General features: G+C 38.3%; 2 protein-coding genes across 2 annotated transcripts in view; one reads left to right on the top strand and one right to left on the bottom strand.

The window, feature by feature from the left end:
• Window positions 1-26,732, top strand: part of IL1RAPL2 (interleukin 1 receptor accessory protein like 2) — a 612,469-nt gene that overhangs the window by 23,652 nt on the left and 562,085 nt on the right. The gene's annotated exons all lie outside the window — the stretch shown is intronic.
• Window positions 13,283-14,541, bottom strand: TEX13A (testis expressed 13A). Its single transcript, XM_047081944.1, has 2 exons — window positions 14,083-14,541; window positions 13,283-13,975 (listed from the first exon to the last, which is right to left on the bottom strand). The coding sequence occupies exons 1-2, from the start codon at window positions 14,539-14,541 to the stop codon at window positions 13,283-13,285; spliced, it is 1,152 nt and encodes a 383-aa protein (XP_046937900.1).

A 26,732-nucleotide genomic window follows, 5' to 3' on the forward strand; every position in this document is an offset into this window, starting at 1 on the left:
AATCTTTTATCCAGTAGAATTTTCAGCATATTCACTTGGTGTTAAGACCAGTATGTCCCAAACTGAACTTCTGACCTTCTTCCTGTCTTACCATGGATTCATAGAAAATAAAACCTGAAGCAAAAACTATTGTGTATTAGCAACATAGGAGTGAAGGAAAAAGGTAGTGAGGCCGGGGAAAAAGGAGATTATTTCATGATAGTTGATCCAGGAGGAGAAATAGAGAATTTCTTTCTCAGCTCCTATATCCCATTGGTCAATATATTATCCCACAGGCTCTTAACTCACTCAAACTTTGGGGATTACATAGACTGTGCCTTCCATACCATTGCTACCATTCTGGTTCAAGCCATCTCTTACCTCTGTTGTTTCAATAACTTCTAGTTGGTTTCTCTGCTTTTCTACATGACTCTCTTCAATCTTTCTTAATACCAGTAGTCACATATGTTTGTGTTCTACCTAGGACCTTCCAATGGTACACCATTTCATTTGGAAGTAAATTCAAGACCTTTCTAGGGCTTACAAGGCACTCTGACCTTACTGTTTCTCAAACAGGTATACTCTCAGGCAGGTATACTCCAGCTTTAGGGTCTTTGCACTGTTACCTCTCTCTGGAATACTTTATTTTCCTAGAGCTACATGACTAACTCCCTCATTTCTTTCCATTGTACAGATTCTTCTATTTTAACCTCATCAGTGCATCTTCCTTGAATATTTTATTTATATATAATCTCAATATTCTCTTCCACTTAGTTACCATCCTCATACTCCTGATATTTTTTTACCTTGCTCTGATTTTTCTTTTTACATAGCAATTATTAACTTTTTTGATATATCTATCTATCTATCTATATAATTTACCTATCATATTTGCTATTAATTTTCTGTCTCCTTAAGCTATGATGTAAGCTTATTAAGGACAGAGATATTTGTCTTTTTTGCTCCTTGATATAGCTCAAGGGACTCTAGTGTATGGCACATAGTAAGTGCTCAGCAAATGATTATTGAATGAATCAATGAGCTATGTCTCAGTTAAAGTGAGGCAGCCACATAATATCCAAATTATTGTTACCATATAGAAATATAAGACAAATATTGCTGTATCTTCTGATTTTTTGAAAAAAATCCTCAAATCTGAATTTTTGTATGCAATTTCCTAAATTTAAAATTTAAATTTTTTTATTTTGCCTATTTTTTTAAATTTTGCATATTTAAAATTTCTAGGCTCCCCTCCCAAGAAACCCTACTCAGATTCAACCAGTGGACTCAAAGTTTACAAATTCTGAACTACTAGGTTTTGACTCCAACATTAACCTAGGGAGTAATGGTATATTTTAGTTATATGACCTGTGCCTTGATTTCCTCACCTGTAAAATGAAAATTTGTTTATTCAGCTTAAGATATTTTGAACAATTGCATTCGGTATTTGGCATATAGCATTGAATGAGACAGATTAAATTTCCTACTCTCCTTTGGGGTGCCTGTCTGGCTTGGTTGGTGGAGCATGCAATTCTTGATCTCCAGGTCATGAGTTCAAGCCTCATGTTGGGCATAGAGATTACTTAATAAAAAAAAAATAAAGTTCTTACTCTCCTGGAACTTAATTTCTAGAGTGGGGGAAACATACACATACATTTACAAGACTATTTTGGGTAATACTTACGATGAGAATAAAAAGGGTCATATTACAAGAGTGACTGGAAGGCCATTTTTAGTTGAGTGATCAACAAGGGCTTCCAAGAGAAAGAGACTTAAAGCCGAGACCTGCATGGCAGGAAGGAACCAACCTTGTGAAGATCTATGGGAATAGTGTGCCAGTCAGTGAACAACAAGTGCAAAGGTCATGAAACAGGAACAGACTAGTTGTATTCAAGAAAACTAAAAAAGGCCAGTGTGGGTGGAGCACAGTGAGCTGAGGGGAAATGGTATTGGATGAGGTTGGAGAGGCAGGCAGAGGTCAGATCCTGTTGCATATTGTGGGCCAGAATAAGTTGATTTTTATTAGTAATACGAGGCAAATGGAGAGTGTTATATTTTGTCTGTTTGTTTTAAGCTGGGGAATAAGACGATCAGATTTCTATTTTTAAAAGATCACTGTGACTGTCCCAGTGAGATTGGACTGTGGGGAGACAAGCAAGGAGACCAAGTTGGGAAGCAATTATATCATTTGAGGGGGAGATATGCAATGGTAATCTTGGATTGGGGTGGTAGCTAAGGAGATAGGGAGAAGTTAATTGATCCAAGATATGTATTGAAAGATGAGCTGACAGGACATACTGATGCACTGGCTGTGAGAAATGAGAGAAATAGTTGAATAAAGGATGCCTCTTATGTTTCTGACTTAAGCAACTGAGTGAATCATGGTGCTCTTAACTGAGAGAGAGAACAGTTGAAGAGGAGTTGAAGTGTCTACCTCAGGGAATACTGACAAGCACTTAGCACCAAAGCTGACATAGAGTAAATGCTCAACACATTATCTCTTATTTCTGTTTTTGGTACTGATACCACTATTACTACTAGCTCTGATTTTTCAGCCCTTGCTATATGGCAAAAACTATGTCAGTAACACTATGAGGTAGGTCATATTATTGAAGATGGTAACACTGATATTCATAGAGGTTAAAGAACTTGCCCAGTGATACATGGCTATTAAATGGTAGAGTTGAGACTTGGACCCACGTCTGTGTAGCTCATACACATAATTAGATTTTTTTACTGTATTTTCTTTTATTACCCATTTTTACTGTTCTTCATAGGTATCAATATCTGTATATTACAACAAATGAGATATGTTTAATTCCTGCCTGTATAAATTTCTGAGATTCTATTTTGAGTTTCCACTGTATAAAATATATGGTGATGAGAATGAGTCTATTGATTAAATATGGACAAGAGAGGACAGTGAAAATAGAGCTTCTTAGTTCATGATAAGTGAGGATTAAAGCAGACATTTCCAGAGATAAAACCAGACTACTTGTCTTAAAGAGTTTGGAACCCTTTGTGATCATTTATGTTTCCAAACGTTATGTAGACATGCTTAAAAGTTTTCTTTATTTTTTAAAGTTTATATTTATTTTGAGAGAGAGAAAGAGAAAGGAGAAGGAGAGCAAAAGCAATCAGGGGATGGGCAGAGAGAGAGAGAGAGAGAGGGAGAGAGAGAATCCCAAACAGGCTCCGTGCTGTCAGCGTAGAGCCCAACATGGGGCTCAATCCCACGAATCATGAGATCATGACCTGAGCTGAAACCAACAGTTGGACACTTAATTGACTGAGACACCCAGGCATCCCAAAAGCTGTATTCTACCAAAAAATAAGAGATGGAGGAACTCTGATGGAGGTATATTCTTAGCTGACTTTCTTTTTGTCTGTTTATACTCTGGCTTCCCAAATTCCAATATAGAAGATTCATGATGAATCAGTTAAAAAAGCATATACATCAATATATGACAAAGTGCTAGAATGAATATAATTAGGTGTCCTGAATGCAAGGGTTATGTTTGTCAAGAACATATTGCATATGTTCTTGTTCAAAAACATATTGTGTTTTTCAAGAACATAAAACTGGTTCCCTCCATTAATCCTAAAGGTAAAATATTGCATACTGGTAGAAAAATGAAAGCACATTCTTTCCTAACCACAGTTTTATTTTGGTTTTTAATAAAAGGGATACTTTTTAGCAGATATCATTTCAGATCTTAGGTATCTATCAGTCCTTAAACAAATATTTATTGAGCATCTATTCTGTGAAAGGTACCAAAAAAAAGCAAAAGTGAATGGCAGGCCTCCTGCCTTCCAACAGATTAAAACAGGAATTAGGACATGTATACAAATTATAATCAAACAAGTAAAACTCAAATATAAGACAAGATTCTATGTGGTTCAGCATATAATTGTATCCTAGGAAATAGTCCAGCAAGTAAACAATCTTAAAAGGTTTAATCTTTAGGTATTTACTGTAGTCCTTTGAAAAGCATCAAGGGGAAGCCAATTTGTAATGCCCAGCAACCTTTAAAATCAGTTTTCTATATTGCTTTCATGCTCAATATCTTATACATACTATAGCTACCCAGAAAACTCTCTAAACACTGCTCATTATCAACTAAAAAATTCACTCTGGAATGTATCTTCTGCAAGTTTTCCCACTTTTTTTCCTTTTTCATCTTCTATCACTTGTTTTTTCCTTTTCATTTATTTTTTGTTTCAAATTTTTATTTAAATTCTAGTTAGTTCACATATAGTGTAATATTGGTTTCAGTAGAACTTAGTGATTCATCACTTACATATAACACCCAGTGTTCATCACAACAATTACCCTCCTTAATACCCATCATCCATTTGGCCCATTCTCTACCCATCTCCACTCCAGCAACCCTCAGTTTGTTTTCTGTGGTTAAAAGTCTCTTGGGGCGCCTGGGTGGCTCAGTCAGTTAAGCTCAGTTCGTTAAGCTTGATTTCAGCTCAGATCATGATCTCATGGTTCATGAGTTAGAGCCCTGTATCAGGCTCTCTGCTGACAGTGCAGATCCTGCTTGGAATTTCTCTCTCTCTCTCTCTCCCTCTCCCTCTCCCTCTCCCTCTCCCTCTCCCTCTCCCTCTCTGTTCCCCCCTTGTACTTCTCTCTCTCTTTCCCAAAATAAACAAATAAACATAAAAAAGAGTCTTTTATGGGTTGCCTCCCTCCCTTTTTCCCCATTCCCCTATGTTTATCTGTTTTGTTTCTTAAATTCCACATATGAGTGATATTATATGGTATTTGTCTTTCTCTGACTGATTTATTTTGTTCAGCATAATACACTATAGCTCAATCCACGATGTTGCAAATGGCAAGATTTCATTCTTTTTGGTGGCTGAATAATATTCTAATACATATTTATACCACGTCTTTGTTATCCCTTCATCAGTCAATGGACATTGGGCTCTTTCCATAGTTTGGCTATTGTTGGGAATGCTGTTATAAATATCGGGGTGCATGTGCCCCTTTGAATCAGTATTTTTGTATCCTTTGGTTAAATACCTAGTAGTGTAATTGCTGGGCCATAGAGTAGTTCTATTTTTAACGTTTTTAAATGTTTATTTATTTTGAGAGAGAGAGAGAGAGAGAGAGGGCATGGGGAGGGGAGAGGCAGAGAGAGAGATGGAGACACAGGATCCAAAGCAAGCTCCAGGCTCTGAGCTGTCAGCACAGAGCTCGACATGTGGCTTGAACTCATGAACCATGAGAGCATGACTTGAGCCTAAGTTGGATGCTTAACTGACTGTACTACCCAGGCACCCCTATTTTTAACTTTTTGAGGAACCTCCACACTGTTTTCCAGAGTAGCTGCACTAGTTTGCAGTCCCATTAGCAGTGTAAGAGGGTTCCCCTTTCTCCACATCCTTGCCAACATCTGTTGTTTCCCGTGTTGTTAATTTAGTCATTCTGACAGTTGTGAGGTGGTATTTCATTGTGGTTTTGATTTGTATTTCTCTGATGATCAGTGATATTAAGCATCTTTTCATGTGTCCATTAGCCATCTGTATGTTTTCTTTGCCAAAATGTCTATTCATGTTTTCATCCATTCCTTAACCGGATTATTTGTTTTTTGGGTATTGAGTTTGATAGGTTCTTTATAGATTTTGAATATTAACCCTTTATCCAATATGTCATTTGCAAATATCTTCTCTCATTCTGTAGGTTGCCTTTTAGCTTTTTTGATTGTTTCCTTTGCTGCGCAGAAGCTTATGATCTCAAGGAAGTCCCAATAGTTCATTTTTGCTTTTTTTCTCCTTGCCTCTGGAGACATGTCTAGTTAGAAGTTGCTGTGGCCGAGGTCAAAGAGATGGCTCCCTGTGTTCTCCTCTAGGATTTTGATGGTTTCCTGTCTCACAGTTAGGTCTTTCACCCATTTTGAGTTTACTTTTGTGTATGGTGTAAGAAAGTGGTCCAATTTCATTCTTCTGCATTTGCTGTCCAGTTTTCCCACATCATTTGTTGAAGAGACTGTCTTTTTTTCCATTAGATATTCTCTTGCTTTGTCAAAGATTAATTGATAATATAGTTGTAGATCCATTTCTGGGTTTTCTATTCTGTTCCATTGATCTATGTGTCTGTTTTTGTGCCATATGTACCATATGGTCTTGATTATGACAGCATTGTAATATAGGTCGAAGTCCAGAATTGTGATGCCTCTGGCTTTGCTTTTCTTTTTCAAGATTATTTTGGCTATTGAGGGTCTTTTGTGGTTCCATACAAATTTTAGAATTGTTCTAGCTCTGTGAAAAATGCTGGTGGTATTTTGATAGGGATTGCATTAAATGTGTGGATTGCTTTAGGTTGTATAGATTTTAACCATATTTATTCTTCCAATCCATGAGCATGGAATATTTTTCTATTTATTTATGTCTTTTTCAATTTCTTTCATACGTGTTTTATAGTTTTCAGAGTACAGGTCTTTTGCCTCTTTGGTTGGGTTTATTCCTAGGTATCTTATTATTTTTGGTATAATGGTCGATGGGATTGGTTCCTTGATTTCTCTTTCTGCTAATTCATTATTGGTGTATAGAAACGCCAAAGATTTTTGTATGTTGATTTTGTATCCTGACACTTTACTGAATTCGTGTATCAGTTTTAGCAATTTTTTGGTGCAGTCTTTCAGGTTTTCTACATAGAGTATCATGTGATCTGTGAATAGTGAAAGTTTTCCTTCTTGCTGATTTGGGTGCCTTTTATTTCTTTTTGTTGTCTGCTTGCTGAGTCTAAGACTTACAGTACTATGTTAAATACCAGTGGTGAATATGTTTTCACTCATATATGGATCCTGAGGAACTTAACAGAAGACCATTGGGGAGGGTAAGGGGGAAAAAAAAAGTTACAGAGAGGGAGGGATGCAAACCATAAGAGACTCTTAAATACTGAGAACAAACTGAGGGTTGATGGGGGTGTGGGAGAGGGGAAAGTAGGTGATGGGCATTGAGGAGGGCACCTCAATGATTTGAGCACTGGGTGTTGTATAGAAACCAATTTGACAATAAATTATATTTAATATAAAAAATTTAAAAATACAAGTGGTGAGAGTGGACATCCCTGCCTTGTTCCTGACCATAGAGGAAAATCTCTGTTTTTGCCCATTGAACATATTAGCTGTGGGTTTTTGTTTATGGCTTATATGATGTTGAGGTATATTCCCTGATATTATCCCTATTTTGTTGAGGGTTTTTATCAAAAACGGATGCTATACTTTGTCAAATGCTTTTTATGCATCCATTGAAAGGATCATATGGTTCTTATCCTTTCTTTTATGAATGTGGTCTATCACGTTGATTGATTTGAGAGTTGAACCACTCTTGAGGCCCAGGAATAAATCCCACTTGATCATGGTGAATAATTCTTTTCATGTACTGTTGGATTCAATTTGCTAGTATCTTATTGAGAATTTTTGCATCCATGTTCATCAAGATATTAGCCTATAATTCTCCTTGTTACTGAGGTATTTGATTTGGGAATCAAGGAAGTTTGGCCTCATAGAATGAATTTGGAAGTTTTCCTTCCATCTCTGTTTTGGAATAGTTTGAGAATAGGTATTAACATTCTCATTTTCTTGAAATGTTTGGTAGAATTCCCCTGTGAAGCCATCTGGACCTGGACTTTTGTTTGTTGGGAGAACTTGTTTTTTCTTTGTATAAAGCTCTTGCTTCTCCGTCCAATGTTACTTAATTAAACTAGCACTCTTCCTTGCAATTTTTCAGCTTTTTCTTTCTAATACACCTGTTATGCACAGTTAAGTCTCAGGAACTTATATGGCAAACCAAAAATCTCCACAGAAGTTGCTGGATTTGGAAAGACCTATGCAGCCAAAAAGAATTTTATCTTTAGAGGAGAGGGAGCAGAGGAAAGCTGCCAATACTAACAATGTTTTTTATTCCATCACACATAAAAGAAAGTGAAAAGTGTGATATAAAAAAGATAGAGATATTGGTCAACTGGGTGGCTCAGTCAGTTAAGTATCCAACTCTTGATTTCAACTCAGGTCATGATCTCACAGTTTATGGGATCAAGCCCCAAGTCAAGCTCCACATGGAGACTGCTTGGGATTCTGTCTTTCCCTCTCTGTCAATGTAAATAAACTTATTTTTTAAAAGAAAGATAGAGGTAAGATGATAGTTGAGATTAAGGAAAAATAGATTTTTACTTATAAAATCAGGGGTGTTTCAGATAGTTCTTGAGGATCTAAACAGGTGGCAATAGTGGAGGCCTTCCCAGGCAGATGGAACAGTATTCAAGGGCAAGGAGGCAGTAAAACATGGTCTGTGCACAGGGAAAAACAGGGAGGTCAATTTGGCTGGAATCTGGGTTTATCAAAGCCTTTTTACTGAATGCAAAACTAACAATAACTAATCCTTGCTCTATGGTGGTTTCAGATATATTTTTGGACTATGAGACTTTAAGAGACTAAGACACTGACCAATTCTTAGAAGTTAAAAGATACAACCAACAAGTGCCTTGACTTGCAGGCATATAACAATGCATGTTTTTAGGAGATGATGTTTCCATGGAGAAAGCGTATGTTTAAAGGGGGGCAAATTTATGATTTTTTATGACTCCCCTTATTAACAAAAGGAGATGCTGCTGATCTCAACTCTGTCAATCAGAATGTGCACTCCAACTTGTTTTCTCAGGGATGGGGATGAATTCACGTGGAACCATCCCCACTCTTTAAGCACTGTGAAAAGTGATCCACCTTGGCAAGATAGTGGTTAAAATCTGGTAGGTACAGCCTAGATCTATGGGTATGAAACAGAGAAAAGCTAAATAGGAGAGCAATGTGGAATTCCGCATCACCTTGATCTCATTAACACAAGACCCAGGTTAACACTAATCTACACCTTCTTATTTCCAGACCAGAACATACTCTTTACCAGTAAGGCAATATATATTTAGTTGGGTGGAGAGATGCCACATGCGTCTTGTTATTTTTCAGCCCCATTATTCTGTCTTTTCCCTGTGTCTTCCTCCAACTCCACATAATGGAGAGTGGTTTGGCCACTCTCTCTCTCTCTGTACCCCTAGTTCCCTCTTGCCCTCCCCCCTTCTTTTTTAATCCCTAGACTACCCCCTCCCACAGTTTACACACATAGAGTATAGCAGGCTTTCCCTACATGCTTGTTGCTGACTCATTGGCTGTAATCTTCAGATCACTAGGGTTTGAAGGTTTTTAATTTGGTCACATGAACCCTTTTCCCCCCTGATATGTTAAATTTTGCCAATAGAAACAGAAATAGATAGCAGGAAGGCAGTTATTATGATATGACATTACAAAGAATGATGCCCAAAACACCAGCAGGGTGCAAAGTCACAGAAAGTTCTGATTTTTAAGGCATTTAAGGAAGTTTCCTATTAGGTAAAATCTTTGTCCAAACACTCTGGCAAAGTTTTGACCTTGATCCCACATGACAAAAAGCAAAGATGAAAAACTGTTGTTTCTAAATAAAATATGACTTGAGTTATTTTTATTTTCCATTATTTTAGAGAACGGTGTAGACAAGTTTGACCTCCCAGAGTGTGGATAGGTCATTAGAAAGAAGGTCAAAGGTACCTTCCCTGGTCATTCCCTTTCACTATTTTGCTTGTTACTATCTCAGATGCAAGCTCAGAGAGCATCATTACCATTTTTACAGAGGAAAAATCACTGTTTTTCACCAAGACATTGGCACCTGCATAATTTTCATTCCCTTCCCTATTAGAGCTGGGTCTTTCTTCCAGCACCATCATTTTTAAAGCTGTCTTACTTTTTAGCTACCCATATCACTAAGCATGCTAGCCCAAAGGCTCAAAGGCCAAGTACAGTCACCTCTGTTGGGTTTGTTGAGGATATTTAGTGATAAAAATGGAATTAATTTTAATTTATTAAGTTCTTCTCGACTTAGGGAAAAAAAACTTTAAAATGGATGTAATTCATGAAATCATGAAAATGTCAGTATCTTTCTTAAATCCTACCAATCATACACCCCAAATCCAAACAAACTGACTCTTTTCTTGAAAAAAATAAGTTATGAAAACAAGTTGTAACACCAGAGATTTGTGTCTGGTGCTCCTCCTAGAACTAGTCACCTTCCTTTCCAGTGGCCCTCCTAGGCTCTCTCATTGTCCTCCCCTTTGGTTTTCTTTCATTTGGGTCCTATCTTAATTGGATCCTCTGTGCAGCTTGGTGATCCTTTATGCTATCCCACTCTCCACCTCCCACCGTGAGTTATTCCTTAAATATGCCAATGCCCAGAAGCCTCCACCCCCACCCAGACCTTCCATCCTCACTCTTGGGTGAAGGGACACACAAGGGGATGCTGTCTAAGGGACACACAAGGGGAACCTCTTCATTTCCCTTCTTTTTGCCACACATATCAATGTCTGCTCTCCTCTTCTCCTATCCCAAAGGAAGAGGTGGCCTTTCCAAACCACCTCATGCCAGAAAATTTACTTCCTTTTATTTGTGAACATTTAATAATTTTATTTTCACAACACAGAAGTATATAAAGTAGAAACCCTCTATCCCCTTGCCCCATTCTACTTCATTTTATTTCTGAAAAGAAAAAAAAAGTTTTTCCAGACATTTTCTATGCTTTTTCAAACATCAGTGTATAACATAAAGCACACATAAACCTATAATATGCATATCATACTTATGCACACTTATGGAACCTTGGGGGTTTTGGTTCACAAGCAAAAATTGGCCTTCATATTTTATTTATTTAATAGTACAATTGACATGCCTCCAAAACAGTATACAGGGTCTATCTCCTTATTTTACATATTTCTTGTGTTTTCAAGGTTTCTTTAGCTGTTTCCTTCCCCATGGTTCAAGTTTCTCCCAAATTCAAAAGAACTTTGTATCTCTCAGCTGTGTTTCCTATCTCACTCCTTCTCTTCACATCCAGGAGTCCTTGATGAGCTTCCCTCACTGACTGCACATCTTCCCTTCCCACCTAAATCCCTGGTTTGTTTTCTGCCCCTCCTCCACCCATATTTGCTTAAAAATAAAAAGTGAACACCAGACCAAGTGAATACTTTTTACCTCCTTAGGGCATTCCCTGCAGCCCTGGGCATTGCTGAGCATGCTCTTCTTGCAACTCTCTTCCCCCTATTCTGACTAGTCCTAAGGACCTTATTGCCTTAATGGTTCCCAACTAAGGGTGATTTTGCCCTACAGTGGACATGTTACATTATTAGTTGTCACATTTTTAGTTGTCACAACAGAGGGGTGGGTGCTATTGTTACCAAGTGTGTAGAGGCTAGGGATTCTGCCAAGCAACCTAAATGTACAGCACAATTCCCTGAAACATGTAAGTATCCAGCCCAAAGTATCAAGAGTACTGAGGTGGTGAAAGTCTGAAGACATTTCTAACAAGTATAGGCCCTTTAATAACTAGCTAGGGATCTGGCCCCAAATCTTGAAAATGATTATCTGTATCTGTTCCCAAATGAGACAACTCAAAGTCACACCCAGATGCTGCAGAGATGTCCCAGGCCCATGACAACCTCAGTTTCTAGGTCCCCAGTCCCCAGGTAACATCCAAGCTTCCTCCAGTTGTCTCAGTCTGGTCCAGGTATGACTCCTTAACATCTTTTCACCTGTGGGCTAAACCATAAATTTAACCCTGCTCAATGCAGCTTATAATCATAAGAGGGGGAGACACAGACAACCATCACCCTCCCCCTTTCTTGGTTGGGCTATGTTCTATTCCACACTCTGAATTCACTGAGGGCTTTGTAGCCAGATTCTTCTCCCACTGTTAACCTGGTGATGAGCTGGGGAAGAGAATCCCTCAGGATGGCAGCATACTTTGGTCAGTGGTCTAAACCAATAAACCCTCTGAGCACTATCAGCTGCTGACTCACCTCCTTGGTAGTGGCATGTGACTATACCCAGTTCTGCCCACTGGGTACTGGGGAGGATTCTTCTGTCATGGGGCTGAACAACCATAGGTAGCAGTCCTTGCTTGCAGTTCACGCTGGCATCCTCTATATGCAGCCCTGGGGCGCTTGGGTGCTCAGTCAGTTGAGTCTGACTCTCGGTTTCAGCTCAGGTCATGATCTCTCGGTTCGTGGGTTCGAGCCCCACATTGGGCACTTTACTGGCAGTGCGGACCCTGTTTGGGATTTTCCTCTCTCCGCCCCCACCTCTACCCTTCCCCCACTTGCACTATAAACTTAAAAAAAAGTATTCACGCAGTCCTGAGATTCCCTTGGAGCAGGAAATCTCTGTTGTGTCATAAGCAAGTAGTTAACCCTAGGCCTGTTTTGATTGTTTCTTGTGATATAATTGTTCAGAACATGAACAAGATTCCTGTCCAATTTATTCTTGGAGACTCATGGGATGCAGGAATCCCCACTACCTGTCACTCCCTGATGCACCTCCCCAGTCAGTTCCAACATTTTCTTTGATGCCCTGTGGTTTGCACGTGCTCTTCTGGTATCATTTTCTGACTTGGAAATAATCTGGTTGTCCAGAGAAGGAACCCATTCAAGTTAAATTAAAGAAAAGGGTATCTCTGTAGAGTGGATTTTCATGCAACATAATTGCAGGAAGTGGAAAAGTGGTCAGGCCACCACTGTCTCCATCTCTGGGTCTGCAGGATCAACTCCTTTGCTTCTCTGTGCTTGTCTGCTCCTTGGGATCTCATGCTGGCATCCTCTAAAAGACACTCGGCCTCTATAAAGCACACAGTTCTGCTCCCCCACAGCCAGGGTCAGGCCTCAGCTGTGGCCTCAGTGTCCATGACTCTGACCTTGGCCCCAACTCCAAATAACCCACTGCTTCCTTGCCCAACACCATCCTGACTATGGGACTATGGAATCTGCCTCTCTATTCAGGTTCTCTAGTGTAAGAACCTGTGTGGTTAAGGATGGGTCAGATGTCCACTCCTCCAATCATATACAGCCTAGGTGGGAAGAGGGGTGGGTTGTCACAAACATGGCTGCTCAGGTCCACCAGGTACTAGGGTGGGGAATGGAGACACATACTAACAGAAGCTACAGTGCTTCTGGGGTGTGGAATGCTAATGCCCTGGAACACAAAGGGGGTCATCAAAATAAGTCTATGTTTTATCCCCCCAACCACCTAATCTACACCCTCCCCAGCCACCACTCCATACCCACCCCACTTTTCCACCTTTCTCATAACCCCCTTGCCCCATCCACCCACCCTCCTTTTCTCCCCATTTTTCCCAAACCCTCCCGCATCTCTCCCCCTCCCTCTGAAAATTGATTTCCCATTGGGATATGTTTCCGTTCTATTTCACATTTCTGAATTCACTGGGGGTTTTGCAGCCAGATTCCCCTTCCACAGCGGAAACAAATTTCCCTCCGTGAAAAATTCACAGCTTTACACCAAGGGCAGTCCCAATCCCCGGGTCTGCGAAATATGGGAGGTCTTCTCTGCTGAAGGAGATCGTTGTCTCTTTGGGATTCTTGAGGGCGTGTTCCCTGGGACCCCACATCAGACCACAAGTTAACATCAGAGGGCCTCCAGTGGGGAGATATCTGAGATGGAGCTCCTGGGGTGAACATTACTGCTGGTGGGGTTGGTGTGGGCGCAGGTGGGAAGGGGGAAAGGGGGCAGGCATAGGAGTATGTGAATGAGGCAGGGAGCTGGACAGGCAGGGGTGATGGTGTGGCTGTGGTCCCGGGCTTCATCGTCCCAGAGAAATAAAGCATGGCTGTATCCACTGACCTGACATCTCCCTCCCTCTGCCCACCAGAGGTATAATTTTTCTGCTCAGCTCCAACAACATGCACAAGGCCTCCACCAGTGTTCTTTGTGGCCTCTGTCTCTTCTTCACCTTTCTGTCTTCTTCCTCTTCCTGTGGCACCAGCAGCAGTAGCAGAAGTAGTGGCAGCCCCCGCCTCTTCCTCCTCACCTGCTCCTTCTGTCCCAGCGTCACTGGCAGTGGCCAAGCCTGGCTCCTCTGCAACCTGCACCCGCTCCTGCGAAGACTCCAGCTCCTGCAGAGAAGTAGGCAGGGTTGAGACCCATTCTGGGGGTGGTGAGGGGGTGGGGCAAGGAGATAGGGCCAGGAAAGGGGGCAGGGACCAAGTTGAGGCAATCTTACAGCCCGCAGGAGCTTCCACCTCAGGAGGTCCCTTTCCTTCCGTATCTCCGCCAAGTTTGCTTGTGTCTGCTGCAGACGGAAGGCTGCCTCCCTGCGCTCTATCTCCTGCTGTGCTGTGAGCTCCTTTAGGTCTGAGGCCAAGGTCTCTGCAGCAGACTTATGCAGTTTGGCGAAGTCCTGCAGCCAGTGCACCCTGTGCCCATGTAACTGGCCCTGCCTGCGGGCAAAGCGCACACCTAGGGCCAGGCTGCTCCAGGCACAGGCGTCTTTGGCCTCACTGGACACTGCGCTGTCCTCCAGGATGGCCTTGAGCTTGTTCTCCACTTCCTCCCAGGACTGAGATATATTTTCGAGGTAGAACTCGGGGCCTTTCGTGTGCCTGGCCATCTTCTCATTGATGAAAGCCACCACGTTGCCGTGCTGGAACCCACCACTGGAGTCTTCGGGTTTCAAGGCCATGATGGCTGAGGGCTTTAGGGGCTTGTCTGGCCCTGCGGGGATGAATCAACCAGTTGCACCCTCCTCTCCCCTTTAATCCTTTCCCCCCTTTAGCCCTCCCCTCCCCCCTCTGTAGCTTCTCTTTTGATTGCTCCGCCCAACCCTCCTGAGACCCTCATAAAGACCACTGACTGGCTTGCCTTGCCATAGTACACTTCTCATCAGGTCTTACCTCCCTAGCTAGGATTAGAGGAGGTACAGACCTCCCATGCCTGCCTACAGAACCTAAAGAGAAAGCGAGAAAGCGCACCTCTTTCCCTCCAGGGGCTCCAAGGAAAGGAAGTCTCTAAGCAAACCCTAGAGGCTTTTACCGTGGGACTGTTCCAACTTTGAGAGATAGTAGGGGTGGGAGGGAAGGCACAAGGAAGGCCCTCCATCTGCCCCAGGACATAAGGGAACCCGCTACAATGTTGCAAGTCCTTGAAGTGGGGAGGAAACAGGAGTGATCAGAAAAGACAGAACTGAGAATTTGAAACACTTGCGATCAAGTAAAAAAATTTCACCCCCCACTCTCCACCCCCACTAAAATGGTTTGTCCCACATCAGGAGCCCCTCCCCTCTTAGAAGTGGAATATTCTAGAACAAGAAAAAAAGCCTCCTCGCCAGGAAGATGCTGTATCTCCTATTCTAGAATCTCCTGAATTGGAATATGACGGTCAGAAAATTGTTTATGTAAAGGGCCAAGTAATAATTATTTGAGGCATTGTAGGCAAAGGACCTCTGTCCCAAATACTTACAGCATAAAAGCAGTCATAAGAAATACTTGAAGAAATAAGCATGGCCATATTCCAATAAAACTTATGCATAAAAATAGGTAGCCGGCAGGATTTGGCCTGTAGTTTGCCAACTCCTGGTCTAAACTCATATTTCCTGCATATCCCAAATATATCCAAAATCCAAATGTTCACCCTTTCCCCTGAGAGATGATTCTCCTATATTCCTGTGTTCATATTCTCCTATATTCTTGTGTTCACTATAGAAACCTCAAAATCATCAATACCACTTGCCTTTAATAACATAGGAAATTGGTCCCAAGTCTTGTTGCTACTATCTCAGAATCTTCTTTTAACATCCATTCCCATTTAGAGAATGCCCACATAGTCTCATGAATGAATTCTCTAATCTCTTTCTAATTCCCAATCTTTCCTATGACCATGCTCCTTTCAAGCTTCAAAATATTTGATGGCTTCCTGTGACCAACTCTTTGGGATAATATTATATTCTTACCCTAGTATACCTTTCTAAATTAACTCTCCTTATTCTCTTTTCTGCCATTATTTATGCAGTGAAGGAAATGGACATGCAGAGATACACTCATTTTGGGTTTTCATTTATTTTTCCATTTGAAAAACTAGAAATTCATTATTTATTATATGAGAATTACATTTTGTTCTATGACCTACATTGAAATAGATAACATTTCTTCTCTAAGTGTATTGTGTCAGATAGTGAGAAAAAAATAATGTATCAGGCATTAATATATTACTTAAGAAGGTAGTTAAATCCCAGAGGTATAAATCCCACTGTTTTAGCTTTCTTTTTAAACTGTTACCTTTTTCTCCATTTCAATTTGGGTATTTTATTTGTTAGTCTTGGGACTAATAAATGGGAAGGGTTCATGTTTTGGCTTGTTCTAGAGTGACTTCTGTAGAAAGATCATTTGGGAGATAATATAGAAATTGAAATGGCAAGGAGAGAGGGGTGATACTGGAGTCAGGGAGACCCATTAGGGGGATGCCACAGTAATTCAATATGTAAACTAAGATAGTAGAAGTTAGAATGGAGACAAAAGTGTAGAGAGCTATTTGGTTGATAGAATTTATAGGAATGTCAGGGACAGGGATGAGAAAATGAGTAGGGTAATTCCCAGGTTTCTGCTACAGGGAACTAAGTAGATAGTGATGCTGTAGACTTAGATGGAGAATAAAAGAGAAGCTGTTTGGAAGGGGGATCACCTGTGGACATATTGATATTGAGATACCCGTGGGACATCCTAATAGAGATACCCCACAAGCAGTTAGATATATGAGTCTAGTACTAGGAGAGACATCAGGGCTGGAGATATAGTATTGAAAAATGGAAATTGGATTCAAAGTAGTGGTTGAAATAACCCAGGGAGAAGATATACAGCAAGAAGAACAGAGTGCAGGGAATAGCTCTTTTCTTACCACTCTCCATTCTCACTCACGGTTTTATAGCTGACTTGCTTACTCTGCCTACTCTGATTTTGGACTCAGAACATTTTTTTTACCCTTTTTTATTCCTTCCATAACTCTTTAAACATGGACTTCAGCTTGTGATCACTTGTATCTGTATGCTATCATTCTTCCACTTCTGCTTATAAATGCTTTTAAAAGATTAAGGTAAATCATTTACTTGTTTTGATTTAAATTCTGGTTAGTTAATATACAGTGTAATATTAATTTCAGGTGTACAATATAGTGATTCAACACTTACATAAAACACTCAGTGTTCATCACAAGTGCACTCCTTAATCTCCATCATCTGTTTCACCCATCCTCCCACTCTCCTCCCCTCTGGTGAACAGCAGTTTGTTCCCTTTTGTTAAGAGTCTGTTTTTTGGTTTGCCCTCTCATTTTTACCCCTATGATCATTTGTTCTGTTTCTTAAATTCTGCACATGGGTGAAATTACATGGTATTTGGCTTTCTCTGACTGACTTATTTTGCTTAGCAAAATACTTTATAGCCCCATCCATATCATTGCAAATGGCAAGATTTCACCATATATGTATATTATCTATATATATATACAGCATTATCTGTAATAGTAAAATATGAAACAGCCCAAATGTCCATGTACTGATGAATAGATAAAGAAGCTGTGGTATGTGTATGTATATGGATATTTGGGCTGTTTCATATTTTGCTATTATAGATAATGTTGCTATAAACTTCAGGGCGCATGTATGCTTTTGAATTAGTATTTTTGTATTCTTTGGGTAAATACCTAGTAGTTCATTTGCTGGATTATGGAGTAGATATATTTTTGACTTTTTGAGAAATCTCCATACTGTTTTCCAGAATGGCTGCACCAGTTTGCATTCCCACCAACAGTGCATGAGGGTTCCTTTTTTTTCCACATCCTCAGCAACACTTGTTATTTCTTGTGTTTCTGATTTTAGCCATTCTGAGAAATGTGAGGTGGTATCTCAGTGTACTTTTGATTTGTATTTCTCTGATGGTGAGTGATGTTGAGCATCTTTTCATGTGCCTGTTGGCCAACTGTATGTATTCTTTGAAAAATATCTATTCATGTCTACTGCTCATTTTTAATTGGATTATTCAATTTTGGGGTGTTGGGTTTGATAAATTCTTAATAGATTTTGGATACTAACCTCTTATCAGATATGTTACTTGCAAATATCTTCTCCCATTCCAAAGTTGTTTAGTTTTATTGATAATTTCCTTCACTATGCAGAAGCTTTTTATTTTGATGTAGTCCCAATGGTTAATTTTTGCTCTTGTTTCCCATGCCTCAGGGGACATATCTAGAAAGAAGTCGTTATGACTGATATCAGATTGGTCACTGCTTCTGTTATCTTCTAGGATTTTTATGGTTTCAGGTCTCACACTTAGGTCTTTAATCCATTTTGAATTTGTTTTTTGTGTATGGTGTAATGAAGTGGTCCAGTTTCATTCTTCTTTTTTAATGCTTATTTATTTTGAGAGAGGGGGAGAGTATGAGCAAGGGAGGGACAGAGAGAGAGGGAGATAGAGAATCTCAAGCAGGCTCCATGCTGTCAGCACAGAGCCCAATGTGGGGCTTGATCTCACCAACTATGAGATAATGACCTAAGCCGAAATCAACAGTTTGATGTTTAACTGACGGAGTCACCCAGGCAACCCCACTTTCATTCTTTTGCATGTTGCTGTCCAGTTTTCCCAAGACCATTTGTGGAAGAGATTGTCTTTTTCCTATTAGATCATCTTTCCTGCTTTGTTGATGATTAATTGACCACATATTTCTGGGTTCATTTCTATGTTTTCTATTCTGTTCTATTGATCTGTGTGTCTGTTTTTATGACAGCACTATACTGTTTTGATCAGTACAGTTTTGTAATACAACTTGAAGTCTGGGATTGTGATGCCTCCAGCTTTGCTTTTTTTTTTTTTCTTTTTCAAAGTTGCTTTGGCTATTCAGGGTCTTTTATGGTTCCATACAAATTTTAGGATTGTTTGTTCTATCTCTGTGAAAAATGCTGTTGGTATTCTGATAGAGATTGCATTAAATGTGTAGATTGCTTTGGGTAGTATAGACAGTTTAACAATATTTGTTCTGTCAATCCATATGCATGGAAAATATTTCCATTTCTTTGTGTCCTTTTCAATTTCTTTCATAAGTGTTTTATAGTTTTCAGAATACAGATCTCTTACCTCTTTGGTTAGGTTTATTCCTGGGTATATTATTATTTTTGGTGCAATTGTAAATGGGATAGGTTCCTTAATTTGTCTTTCTTCTGATTCATTATTGGTGTATAGCAGTGCAACAGATTTCTGGATGTTGATTATGTATGTTTTGACTTTAGTGAATTCCTATATCAGTTCTAGCAATTTTGTGGTTTTTCTACATAGAATATCATGTGTTCTGTGGATAGTGAAAGTTTTACTTCTTCCTTGTCAATTTGGATGCCTTTTATTTCTTTTTGTTGTCTAATTGCTGAGACTAGGACTTCAAGTACAATGTTAAATAACAGTGGTAAGAGTCAACATGCCCTTGACCTTAAGGGAAAAACTGTCAGTTTTTCTCCATTGAGGATGATATTAGCTGTGGGTTTTTTTTTTTTTTGTGTGTGTATAATCTTTGTTATGTTAAGGAATGCTCCCTCTATCCCTACTTTATTGAGGATTTTTATCATGAATGTATATTGTACTTTGTCAAATGCTTTTTCTGCATCTATTGAAGAGATCATATGGTTCTTATCCTTTTTGTTTTTTTATTAATGTGGTATATCAGATTGATTTCATTTGTGGTATATCCCTTGCAGCCTGGGAATAAATCCCACTTGATCATAGTGAATGATTCTTTTAATATACTACTGGATTCAGTTTGCTGGCATTTTATTGAGAATTTTCACATCAGTGTTCATCAGAGACATTATAGTTCACTTTTTTAGTGGGGTCTTTATCTGGTTTTGGCATCAGGGCAATGCTTATCTCATAGAACGAATTTGTAAGTTTTTCTTCCTTTTCTATGTTTAGAATAGTTTGAGAAGTATTGGTATTAACTCTTCATAAAATTTTTGGTAGAGTTCACCTATGAAGCCATCTGGCCCTGGACTTTCATTTGTCGGGAGATTTTTTTTTTATGACTGATTCATTTTCTTTCCTGTTTATCAGTCTGTTCAAGTTTTCTGTTTCTTCCTGTTTCAGTTTTGGTAGTTTATGTTTCTACGAATTTATCCATTTTTTTCCAGGTTGTTCAATATTTTGGCATATGGTTTTTCATATGATTCTCTTATAATTGTTTGTATTTCTGTGGTGTTGGTTGTTATTTATCCTCTGTAATTTGTGATTTTACTTATTTGGGTCCTTTCTCTTTTCTTTTTTATAAGTCTGGGTAGAGGTTTATCAATCAATTTTATTGATATTTTCAAAGAAACACCTCCTGGCTTCACTGATCTATTGTATTTTTTAATATCTATATCATTTATTTCTACCTTACTATAATTATAATCTTTTATCATAATTATGTTTTTATTACATATAATTTTATTAGACTTATTACATATTATAATCTTTATTATTTCTTTCTTCTGCTGGATTTAGGCTTTGTTTATTCTTTTTCTGGCTCTTTTACTTGTAAGGATATGTTATGTATTTGAGATTTTTCTTTCTTCTTGAAGTAGGTCTATATTGCTCTTAACTTTCCTTTTAGGAATGCTTTTGCTGCATCGCTAAGGTTTTGGACTATTTTGTTCTCATTTTTATTTTTTTTTGTGTGTGTGTATTGTTTTTATGTCTTCTTTGATTTCCTGGTTGACCCATTCACTGTTTAGTAATATATTGTTCAACCTGCATGTATTTATGGTCTTTCCAAGTTTTTTTCTTGTGATTGACTTCAAGTTTCACAGTGTTGTTGCCAGAAAATATACATAGTATGATCTCAATCTTTTTGTATTTGTTGAGGCGTGATTTGTGACCTAATACATGATCTATTCTGGAGAATGTCCCATGTGTACTTGAAAAGAATGTATATTCTGGTCTTTTAGGATGGAATATTCTGAGTATATCTGTTAAGTCCGTCTGTCCAGTGTGTAATTCAAAGCCATTGTTTCCATGTTGATTATATATTTAGATGATATATTAAGTGGGGTGTTAAAGACTCCTACTGGTATTGTATTATTATCAGTTATGTTTATGTTTGTTGTTGATTGTTTTATATATTTGGATACTTTCATATCGAATGAATAAATATTTACAATAGTTACATCTTCTTGTTGGATTGTCCCCTTTATTATGATATGGTGCCCTTCTTTGTTTTTTGTTACAGTATTTGCTTTAAAGTCAAGTTTGTCCTATATAAGTGTTGCTACTCCAGCTTTATTTTGATAGCCCTTACCATGATGAATGGTTCTCCATACCCTCACTTTCAATCTACAGGTGTTTTAGGTTTAAAATGAGTCTCTTGTAGGCACCATATAGATGGGTCTTTTTTTTTTTAATCCAATATGACACCCTGTGTCATTTTATTGGAGCATTTAGTCTTTTTATATTCAGAGTAATTATTGATAGATATGTACTTAGTGCCATCGTATTACTTGTTTTGTCATTGTTTGTGGAGATTTTCTCTGATCCTTTCTTGTCTTTGCCATTTTTGTTTTTCTCTTTTGCATTCAAAAAGTCCCCTTTAATATACCTTGCAGGGCTGGTTTAGGAGATAACAAACTCCTCTAGTTTTTTGTTTGTTTTTTTTTTTTTAATCTGGGAAACTCTTCATCTCTCCTTGTGTTCTGAATGGTAGCCTTGATGGATAGAGTATTCTTTGTTGCAGATTTTTCCCATTCAGCATTTTAAATGTATCATGCCACTCCTTTCTGGCCTGCCAAGTTTCTTTTGAGAAATCTGCAGCTAGATTTATGGTTCCTTCTTTGTAAGTGAAGGACTTATTTTATCTTCATGCTTTTAGGATTTTGTTTTTATCACTATGTTTTTCAAATTTAATTACAGTATGTCTTGGTGTTGGCCTGCTTTTGTTGATTTTGATGGGAATTCTCTGTGCCTCATGGATCTAGATGTCTGTTTCTTTCCCCAGATTAGGGAAATTTTCAGCTGTTTTTGGGTTCACAGCAAAATTGAGAGGAAAGTACAGAAATTTACGATGTACCTCCTGCCCCCACATGCATACCCCATTATCAGTAGCCACTGCCAGAGTGACTATTTACTACAATTGATTAACCTACATTGAAACATCGTTATCATCCAAAATCCATACTTTTCATTGTGGTTCACTCTTGGTGTTGTACTTTCTATGGGTTTGCACAAATGTATAATGGCATATATCCATCATTATGGTATCATACAGAGTATTTTCACTACCTTTAAAGTCCTTTGTGTTCCACCTATCCATCTCTCCTCCCAACTCTTGGCAATCACCAATCTTTTTAGTGTCTCCATAATTTTGCCTTTTCCAAGTGTCATATAGCTGGAATTTTACAGTATGTAGCCTTTACTCATTAGCTTCTTTTACTTAGTAATATGCATTTAATGTTCCTCTATATCTTTCCATGGCTTGAGAGCTCATTTATTTTTAGCTCTTAATAATATTCCATTATCTGTATGTGCCATATATTCTTTATACATTCACCTACTAAATGATATCTTGGTTACTTCCAAGTTTTGGCAATTACGAACAAAACTTCTATAAACATCTGTGTGCAGGCTCTTATGAAGACATAATTTTTCCCTCCTTTGGGTAGTTATCAAAGAATATAAATGCTAGATCATATAAGGGTATGTTTAGTTTTGTAAGAAACTTCCAAACTATCTTCTAAGTTGCTGTGCCATTTTGCATTCCTACCAGCAATGAATGAGAGTTCCTGTTACTCCACATCCTTACTAGCATTTGGTGTTGTTAGTGTTCTGGATTTTGGCCATTCTAATAGGTATGCAGTTGTAGTGCAGGTTTGTTTTCATTTGCATTTCCCTGGTGACATATGATATACATATTTTCAAATGTTTATTTGCCATCTGTATATTTTATCTCTTTGATGAGGTTTCTGTTAAGGTCTTTGGCCTATTTTTTTTTGTTGTTATTGTGGAGTTTTAAGAATTATTTGTATACTTTGGATAGCAGTCCTTTATTAGATGTGTCTTCTGCTAATATTTTCTCTCAGTCTGTGGCTTGTTTTCTAATTCTCTTAACATTGTCATTTGTAGAGCAAGAGCTGAAGTTGAATTTGTAGAGCTGAAGTTGCTCTATTGTGTTGCATTTTCTTCTTTGTCAAAGATCAGTTGACTATATTTATATGCATCTATTTCCAGGCTTGATATTCTATTCCACTGAGCTGTTTGTCGGTTCTGTCTTAATTACTGTAGCTTTAGAGTAGGTCTTAAAGTCAGATAGTATCAGTCCTCCAATTTTGGTCTTCTCGGTTTTGTAGTTGTCCTCATGTAGATCTTGTACTTATTTTGTTAGTACATACCTAATATTTCAATTTGGGGGTTTCTAATGTAAGTGATATCATGTTTTTAATTTCAAATTAATAACTTTTTCATTGCTTGCATATGTGAAAGCAATTGACTTTTGTGTATTAACCTTATATCCTGGAGCCTTGCTAGTTACTAGTTACTTGCTTACTAATTTCAGGTGTTTTGTCAACTCTTTCAGATTTTTTGCATGGGTCATCTATATGTATAGATCAATCATACATCTATGAACAAAGATGATTTTATTTCTTCCTTTTGAATCAATGAGATATTTCCTTTTTTTTATCTATTGCATTAGCTGAGACTTTCAGTATGATGTTGAATTGGAATGGTGAGAGGAGACAGTCTTGCCTTATTCCTAATTTTAATAGGAAATCTTGTAGTTTATTATCATGAAATATAATGTTAGCTATAGTTTTTTTTCATAGATACTCTTTACTGAGTTGAGGAATTTTCCCTCTAGTCCTAGTTTGTTGAGAGTTTTTTTTTGTTGTTTATTTTTTATTTTTTACTTTTTTTATCATGAATGGACGTTGGATTTTGTTAACTGCTTTTCCTGCATCTACTGATATGGTCATGTAATTTTTCTTCTTTAGCCTGTTAATGTGATGAACTACATTAATTGATATTTGATTTTTTTATGTTTCTTATTTTGAGAGAGAGAGAGGGAGTGAGAGAGTGTGTGTGCAAGCAGGTGAGGGGCAGAGAGAAGTGAAGAGAAGAATCCCAAGCAGGGTCCATGCTGTCAGTGCAGAAACCAATGAGGTGCTTGATATCACAAACCATGAAATCATGACCTGAGCCTACATCAAGAGTCTGATGATTAAACAACCAAGCCACCCAAGTGCCCCTGATTTTTGAATATTTGAACCAACTTTCCACATCTGGGATAAATCCTACTTGGTTGTGGGGTATGATTATCTTTTTTAGTATTTTACTATAATTTATTTTATTTATTTATTTATTTATTTATTTATTTATTTATTTTTAATTTTTAATGTTTATTTCTGAGACAGAGAGAGAACATGAGCGGGGGAGGGGCAGAAAGAGAGAGAGAGAGAAAGAGAGAGAGAGAGAGAGAGAGAGAATCCAAAGCAGGCTCCAGGCTCTGGGCTGTCAGCACAGAGCCTGATTTGGGGCTCGAACTCACAGACTGTGAGGTCACGACCTGAGCCGAAGTCAGACGCTCAACCGATTGAGCCACCCAGGCACCCCTATTTTTTTTTATTTTAGAGATAGAGTGTGCACACGAGTGGAGTAGAGGGGCCATGGGGGAGAGAGAATCTTAAGCTGGCTCCATGCAGAGCCTGACATACTGCTCGATCCCACAACCATGTGATCATGACCTGAGCCAAAATCAAGAGTTGGATGCTCAACTGACTGAGCTGCCCAGGTGTCCCTGGGATACAGTTATTTTTATACATTACTGGGTTTGATTTCCTAATATTCTGTTGAGGATTGTGCATTTATGTTCATGAAAGATATCAGTCTGTAGTTTTCTTGTAATGTCTTTGGTGTTGGTATTAGACTAATGCTGGCTTCATAGAATCAGTTAGGAAGTACTCCATCTGCTTCTATCTTCTGAAAGAGATTGTAGAGAATTTGGTATAATTTCATCCTAAGTATTTGGTAGAATTTGCCAGTGAATCCATCTGGACTTGGTGTTTTATTTTTGGAAGGTTATTAATTATTGATTCAATTTCTTTAATAGCTGTAGGCCTATTCATATTTCTGTAGGTCTGTTTCTTCTTGTGTGAGTTTTGGCAGATTGTGCCTTTCAAGAAATTGATCCATTTCATCTAGGCTATCGTATTTATGGGCATAGAGTTGTTTGTAGTATTCCTTTATTATTCTTTAAATATCTATAGGAACTGTAGTGATATCCTGTTTTTCCGTTCTGATATTAGTAATTTCTGTCCTCTGTTTTTCCTTTCTTGTTCTTTTAAAGCATTAACATTGCATGCTTGCAGTTATATGTGCTTATTTTTGTACTTATCTGAAGGTCTTTCCAACAAGGTCAAAGATATTTTTCATAAAATTTTCTACTTTTGTAATAATTTTCAAGGAATGTAAGTCATCAAAGGGCTTAAGATTTTATTTGTTTATTAATTTACTTCATTTCCCTGAATTTGATAATAATATCAGTTCATAGTTCTTATGTTTCCAATGGGACAATATCATCCAAGGGTGGTAGATTGATGAAATGATAGTTTTGTGTAGCAGTCAATTAACATTTCAAAAATTTCAGAAAACAAAGTTTTAGTTTACTGGTCATTAGATGGTTCTGGAATTAGCAAAGAAAGTAACTTGAAAGGAGGATAAAACAATTGAGGGAACCATTTAGAAAAGTTTCAAGTATATCCTGAGGTATTTTGTCTGGGCTTCTGCTTTTAGACATGAAAAAATTCCCTAATTTATTTAGTTTTTTTTTAATAGGTTAGCTCTAGTGATATAAAAAGTTTACATAAACTCAAATTCAGAAATAAAACTTAAAATTTTATAGTATAAACATATTATATAAATGGGAGTTAGAAAGAGGCATCTGGGTTTTTTATGTATGATCTTACTATTCCTGTCAGGGAACCCAAGATTGATCAACATTTGCCCTTAGAAATATTTCTGGGAAAAAGTATAAGTTATGACCTATATAGTAGCTAATATGAAATCTTTGGAATGGGAAGTGGGATTTCTTCATCAATTTACAAATTCTTCTGTACTGTGCGTATTGACATTATTCTTTAAATGTTACCTTTACACATTTACATTTCTTTCTATGAGCTCCCCCAAGTTTGTGTGAATAACCACAAGTTAGTTTGGCTGTTAACCCATATTAGCATCAAGTTCTGGGTGTATCCAGGGGCTAACAGTCAAAACCTGGGTTGTAATCCACTAACCATCTATATGGGCTTAACTGAATTATTTGTCTTCTCTGTGTCTACATTTTAGTCCTCTGAAAAGTGTAGATGATACCTACCCTGAATATTTTCCTGGATTATTGGCAGAATTAAGTAAGATAAGAGATGAGGAAGCACTTGAATGTTTAGAAATGCATACAATTGTAAGGCCCCTCTGTAATATCACAGCAAAGTCACTTCTCTCATATTGAGCCTGAATGTTCTCCTTATCCTCAGGATGTGAAGGGAGGTCAGAAAAAAAGTACAGTCTCTATTGTTGCACACTCGTCAGTCTGCCTCCTCAAACTTTCACAGCTCTAATTGTACCTAATGAAAGAAAAGTAACATTTTTAGGTCTCAGTTGCAGGAAATATTTTAAAAAAAAATTTTTTTAGCGTTTTATTTATTTTTGAGACAGAGAGAGACAGAGCATGAACAGGGGAGGGTCAGCGAGAGGGAGACACAGAATCTGAAACAGGCTCCAGGCTCTGAGCTGTCAGCACAGAGCCCGACGCGGGGCTCAAACTCACGGACCGCGAGATCATGACCTGAGCCGAAGTCGGCCGCTTAACCGACTGAGCCACCCAGGC

The sequence above is a fragment of the Lynx rufus genome, unplaced genomic scaffold (genome assembly GCF_022079265.1).
Source record: "Lynx rufus isolate CCGP_SWC_20201006 ecotype Redwood Valley unplaced genomic scaffold, mLynRuf1.p SCAF_19, whole genome shotgun sequence".
NCBI classification, from domain to species: domain Eukaryota; kingdom Metazoa; phylum Chordata; class Mammalia; order Carnivora; family Felidae; genus Lynx; species Lynx rufus.

What these genes read in the sequence shown, in the direction of transcription:
- TEX13A (XM_047081944.1), bottom strand. Translation starts at nt 14,541, where the DNA reads ATGGCCTTGAAACCCGAAGACTCCAGTGGTGGGTTCCAGCACGGCAAC. An exon ending in GGTGGAAGCTCCTGCGGGCT is followed by an intron (nt 13,976 to 14,082) that starts GTAAGATTGCCT and finishes ACTTCTCTGCAG; the next exon opens with GAGCTGGAGTCTTCGCAGGA.